The sequence below is a fragment of the Cherax quadricarinatus genome, chromosome 29, assembly GCF_038502225.1.
Source record: "Cherax quadricarinatus isolate ZL_2023a chromosome 29, ASM3850222v1, whole genome shotgun sequence".
Classification (NCBI taxonomy): domain Eukaryota; kingdom Metazoa; phylum Arthropoda; class Malacostraca; order Decapoda; family Parastacidae; genus Cherax; species Cherax quadricarinatus.
The window spans coordinates 33603119-33609648 of NC_091320.1; the positions used below are offsets into that span (position 1 = coordinate 33603119).

Below are 6530 nucleotides of genomic sequence, written 5' to 3' on the forward strand. Positions count from 1 at the left end.
CTCGTGTAGTCGGTAGGGTTTAGCCTCATCCCCGTTGGCCAGTAAGATCCACATGAATGTGTGTGTGTGGTGAAAATTTCGCTTTCATTCAAATAGCATCTGAAAATACGCCACTTTTTTGTAAATTCATGATAATACATAGACACACTGATACTGGGATTATTGTACCTCCGCTATTTGAAGCTCAACTATTTGTCTAGTCATATTATTATCAGGCCGTTTATAGAGTTCACAGTAATAATCGACTCATTACTTGAGATCATATGTTTTAACTAACTCATACACTATTTCCCGTTTTCCAATGAGTAAATGCAGAGGGGGAAAGTAGTGGCATCTGAGACAACGAAGAGATGGTCGACAATCATACGTTGACTAGTGGCATTCTGGTATCTAATGGTTAATATAAGGGACTCCTCTCCCGCTTTTTGTGAAGTCTCAACTCTGGTTCAGTTTTTGCTTCAGGTACAAAATCAAGTACAAAGAAAATAAGCGGTTGTTCCGTCTCTTGATTAAATATCGCAGGAGAGGCAGTAGAACTGCACGAGTCACCAGCAGGTACAACGAGAAGATTCTCTCTGGTATATACCCGCGCTTAATGCACTGAAGGACAGAAATGCAGGTAATGTTGGTGGGGTGGTAGGAGAGAAAAATATTTAACCAGCTCCGGGGAGAACCTCGAGTTTTCTCTGGGGTACGTTTATGCTCGTTTCTGAGGATGAGGGTCCCCAGTCCATTTCTAGAGGTGGTAACTCCCTTTATATACATATATATATATATATATATATATATATATATATATATATATATATATATATATATATATATATATATATATATATATATATATATATATATATATATATATATATATATATATATATATATATATATATATATATATAGGGAGGTACCACCTTTACAACTGGTGGAATATATCACACAATTAAATACATTTTCAATACAGTTGTATAACACAATGTACAGAGGTCAACAAGGTTTTAAGTTCAAATAACAAAGCACGTTTTCTGAGGAGCGAGTCAAAAGAACTCTTAGAACTGAGAGGATATTTAACACTGGTTTTTCGCATCCCCAGAACTAATATTATAGTTCATCATTGAACTGACTTAATATTTCGTCCTTGTATGTTCTGGATATTTTACTGAATTTCAATATTATCGTAGCATCAACTTGACAAGTTGTCGAATGCAGCAGTGCCATATTTCACACTAAAATAGGCCGACTACTTTCTCTACATGGACTGACAGGCTATTTTATGCCCCAAACAACTTCGTATTTAACCCTGGGATTGATGGCAGTCCAGGATAAGGCATCTTACTTCATCTTAGAACTTCTCTCTCATATTTCATCCATTTAGCGACTTTCATTCTTGGATAACCTGGATGTTTTCCCTAAGAAGCATAAGGGCGTAGGACTAGGGAACGCTACAATAGGTCTACTGGCCCTTGATAATCAAATGTAATATAATGTAATGTAATATAATGTAATATAATGTAATGTAAAACATTTCTATCGTTCGCGTGTGTTTTTTTTAACCTATTTTAAAGCTTTCTTAAATTATTTTGCTACTGTGATGCATCTCGATGCTTCGCTGAGCTACCTGTCTCGTAGGCCTACTGGTGGGCATATTATAATTATTACCTGTTTCACATTCTCTTATGTCTGCCTAAACTGCCTACATAGATACCAGTGTATTACTTTGCAAAATTCTTCTTCTTCTTCTTCTTCTTCTTCTTCTTCTTCTAATAATAATAATAATAATAATAATAGTAATAATAATAATAATAATAATAATAATAATAATAATAATAATAATAATAATAATAATAATAATAATAAAAATAATAATAATAATAATAATAATTATTATTATTATTATTATTATTATTATTATTATTATTATTATTATTATTATTATTATTATTATTATTATTATTATTATTATTATTATTATTATTATTATTTCTATTTAAATAAACTCTGTAAGCTGCTCTATATTAATCACAACAGGACTAAAATACTAAAATGTGAATATAAACTCCTCTCTTCAGACATATGTTAGTGCACATTTTAAGACGACACATGACTGCACAAAAAATAATATAAAAACCGTGGTAGTTCCCCTTCTTTGGTACTTAACAGCTACAAACCTGCTTTGTTGGTATGGAAAACCCCAGGTGTAGGGCGGGGCTTGTTTACCCGCAGGCCCTTATGTACCTACTCCACCTGAGTGGGTATATAAGGGCCTGCGACTCCCTTGGGAAGGACAGTCAACCTGAAGTGAAGCTCTCCACTCGACGTTCTTCCATCATCAGCAACATGAAAGTTGTAAGTGTATTTATATATATATATATATATATATATATATATATATATATATATATATATATATATATATATATATATATATATGTATATATATATATATATATATATATATATATATATATATATATATATATATATATATATATATATATATATATATATATATATATATATATATATATATATATATATATATATAAGGTCTGTGTACATTCAAAAGCTGCGTACCCAAGTGTGTGTTTACAATGAGTGTGCTTTGTTTCCTATCTTGGGAACTGGGTATCCCTGATGTCTGTTGAGGCGGGTGTAACACGTCCGTAGCAACCCTAGTTGAGTAATAAGTCTTTAAAACCTGTCGGCAAACTATTATGAGTATGCTTTTCCCCCAACGTAAGATCAGATTCTTTTCTCTCTTGCTTTTCTAGCCTTGAGTCATGCACATAGATAATACACAGCAGTCCTTCATAAGTCTCGGTGTGGACTTCCAAGTTCTATGATATCTTCCGTCTTGTACTTCTATTCATCCTGTTTATGAAGTATATTCAGCGTTGTGTGAAACTTATGGGTTAAGCACTTAGTTATAATAATAATAATAATAATAATAATAATAATAATAATAATAATAATAATAATAATAATAATAATAATAATAATAAAGTATATTTTTCTGGGATTAACGAACAGGATTTTACGATATCTCGCACACTTATATTTGTTTTCATCGTTATTTATACATAGATTATTTATGGCAACCTGGATAAATATTAAAAACTTATTTAATGTGCATTTTAAATCAGTATTTTCTATTAATGATAGAACATGATTGCTTGGGATAGAGTTTGAGGACACGTTGGGAATTTTATCATGATTTAGTGTTGCCTGTTATTGTTACAGGTATTATTACTGGGAACATGGTTAAGATATTTCCTATACAACATAAGCTACATTAATAATATGCTTCACGAATGTTTCTTCAATGTTATTTAATATAATAGATTCTGTGGTTATGCAGTATCATCTATTTTACAAAAAAAAAAATATTTAACGTTTTTATTTTTGCAGTTGTCTTTGTTGATGATTGTGGTGGTGGCTCTCACCGCCCTGATGGGGTCTTCCCGGGCCATGCCTGGCCCTGACGCCCTGGCTTACCCTGACCCCAGTGCTGACCCACATCGTCACTATGGTGGATTTGGTGGATTTGGTAGATTTGGTGGTGGTTTTGGCGGCTTTGGTGGTGGTTTCGGCAGATTTGGTGGTGGCTTCGGTCGCGGCTTTGGCGGCGGCTATTATGGTTAAATCTGGACTACCCAGCTACACGGTATCCCTCCCCCCCAAGCTGACAAACCCGATGATGAAAAAAAGCAAGAAGGTGCGAAGAACGAGGACGTAGAATATCCAATCATGCTAGCAAGCCTATCTTAACATCATAGATGTAGACAACATCTTCAATCAACATTTCCAGTTGTGAAATACCTGTCAACATCCCCTTCAAGCTGCAACATCTTCCTTCATCTCACGTAACCTACAAATATTTACATTGGTTGCTGATGATCATTGTATTCTGTTGTAGACAAATGTAAGGACAAATAAATAAAGGACATCTCTTCGGCGATGCCTAAAAAATATTGTCTGAAATATTATTCATGCATTCAATAGAGATACAGAGACGTGAAGTGCAATGTGTTTGTATATTATACTAAATCTAATTATGAATGCTGCGTTTTCACACGTCATTGAATTTACAGGCAAAAAGCTTCTATCTTACCTCAGCTCGTTTCGAAGTCCGGTCCAGTCTATGGCATATTTCGACATTTCAGAATGCCACGAACAACGGCTGACTAAATGCTAGATACGTATTTACTGGATCGAACTCAGGACCTGCAGTTGTGAGCCAAAGACAGTTACATTGAATATATAAACACTGCTGAATTACCTCTGTTATTCAAGCCTTTAGATACATAAAAACTTTCATGTTACTGCGCATGCATGCTTGTCTGGCGATGAAATATTCCTGTAAGCTTAAAGGTGAGTCTCCAGGGGTGGTGGAGCAAACAATGGGTAAACTCCATCTTTTACACACACACACACACACACACACACGTACACACGTACAGCCGCATCAGGAGGAAAACAACAGTTAAGGATCAGGTAATCAGGCTGAGGAAGGAAGGAGCGGAGATCACAAAAAACGACGAAGAAGTATGTGAAAAGATCAACACGACATTTAAGGAAGTATTTCCAGCGGAGACAGAAAGGACTCCAGAAAGCCGGAAAGATGGGGTACACCAACAAGTGCTGGACACATTACATACAACAGAGGAGGAGGTGAAGAAGCTGCTAAGCGAACTAGATACCTCAATGGCGGTGGGACCGGGCATCTCTCCCTGCGTCCTGAGAGAGGGAGCTTAGGTGCTCTGTCTGCCACTAACAACAATGGTCAACACATTTATAGAAACACGGCGACTATCTGAGGTGTAGAAGACAGTAAATGTAGTCCCAATCTTTAAGAGGGGAGACAGGCAGGTGCTATTAAACTACAGACCAGTGTCACTGAAATGCATAGTATGCTTATGAGCAACACCTAGAAGGGAATGAGCTTATAAACGATAATCAGCACGGTTTCAGGGAAGGGAAATCCTGTGTCACAAACCTACTGGAGTTTTACGAAAAGGTGACAAAAGTAAGACAAAAGAGAGAGAGGGGGTGGGTTGACTACATGTTCTTGGACTGCAAGAAAGCGTTCGACACAGTTCTGCACAAGAAATTAGTGTAAAAGCTAAAGAAGCAGGCAGGAATAACAGGAAAGGAGTCGCAGTGAATCAGAGAATAACTGACAAGAAGGAAACAATGAGTGATGGCACGTGACGAGGTGTCAGGGTGAGCGCCTGGGACGAGTGGGGTTCCACAAGGGTCAGTCCTACGGCCGGTGCTGTTTCTGGTATATGAGAATGACATGACGGAAGGAATAGATTCAGAGGTGTCCATGTTCGCAGACGATGTGATGCTAATGCGAATAATTCAAGCGGAGGAGGATCAGATGAGACTACAAAGGGATCTGGACAGGCTGCAAGCCTGGTCCAACAACTGGCTCCTGAAGATTGAGACATGCAAAATATGGGAATCTTTATTGAGGAAACGTTTCGCCATACAGTGGCTTCATCAGTCCAATACAAATCAGAAGGGTGTAAGGAGAGGAGTTTGAGGTAATCAGTCCCTCAGTCTGGAGTCGATGTGTTCAGTCCATCAATCTGTTCACCTCACCTGACTACAGTATATAAGCCACGTCTACGGCCCTATGCTGTACTTTCTAGACGATTGATGGACTGAAGACATCGACTCCAGGCTGAGGGACTGATTACCTCAAACTCTTCCACTCCTTATACCCATCTGATTTGTATTGGACTGATGAAGCCACTCTGTAGCTAAACGTTTCCTCAATAAAGATTCTCATATCTTGCATAAGTGTCTCAATCTTCAACTTGTCGGTTGTTTTTAAACCATTTATCACAACTAGTTCCTGGAGTTAATCCCCACCAGGTGCAAAGTCATGAAGATTGAAGAAGGTGGAAGAAGACCGCAGACAGAATACAGGCTAGGTTGCCAAAGACTGCAAACCTCACTAAGAAAAAAAGGATCTTGGGGTGAGTATAACACGGGGCACATCTCCTGAGGCGCACATCACCCAAATAACTGCTGCAGCATATTGGTGCCTGGCAAACTTAAGAATAGCGTTTCGACATCTCAGTGAGGACTCATTTAAGACTCTGTACACCGTGTATGTCAGGCTCATATTGGAGTATGCAGCGCCAGTATGGAACCCACACCTGGTCAAGCAATTCAAGAAGTTAGAGAAAGTGCAAAGGTTTACAACAAGACTATTCCCGGAGCTAAGAGGTATGTTCTTCGTGAAGAGGTTAAGGAAAATCGACCTGTCGACATTAGAGGACAGGAGGGATACGGGGGTGTGGCATACAAAATGCTGAGAGGAATTGACAAGGTAGATAGGGACAGGATGTTTCGGAGATGGGACACAGCAACAAGGGGTCACACCTGGAAGTCGAAGACTCAGATGAGTCACAAGATATTAGGAAGTTCTTCAGCCACAGAGTCGTCAGGAAGTAGAACAATCTGAAGAGTGATGTAGTGGAGGCAGCATCCATACACAGCTTTAAAAAGAAGTTAGA

General features: G+C 37.7%; 1 protein-coding gene across 1 annotated transcript; it reads left to right on the forward strand.

The window, feature by feature from the left end:
- The first annotated feature begins 2207 nt into the window (after positions 1-2207).
- LOC138853381 (neuropeptide-like protein 33) lies at positions 2208-3973 on the forward strand. Its single transcript, XM_070089691.1, has 2 exons — positions 2208-2346; positions 3409-3973. Exons 1-2 carry the CDS (start codon positions 2230-2232, stop codon positions 3640-3642), a joined length of 351 nt encoding a protein of 116 aa, XP_069945792.1. The 5' UTR covers positions 2208-2229; the 3' UTR covers positions 3643-3973.
- The last annotated feature ends 2557 nt before the right edge of the window (positions 3974-6530 follow it).

Coding starts and splice junctions, on each gene's coding strand:
- LOC138853381 (XM_070089691.1), top strand. CDS start 2,230: ATGTACCTACTCCACCTGAGTGGGTATATAAGGGCCTGCGACTCCCTT. Junction 2,347..3,408: donor TCATCAGCAACATGAAAGTT/GTAAGTGTATTT, acceptor TTATTTTTGCAG/TTGTCTTTGTTGATGATTGT.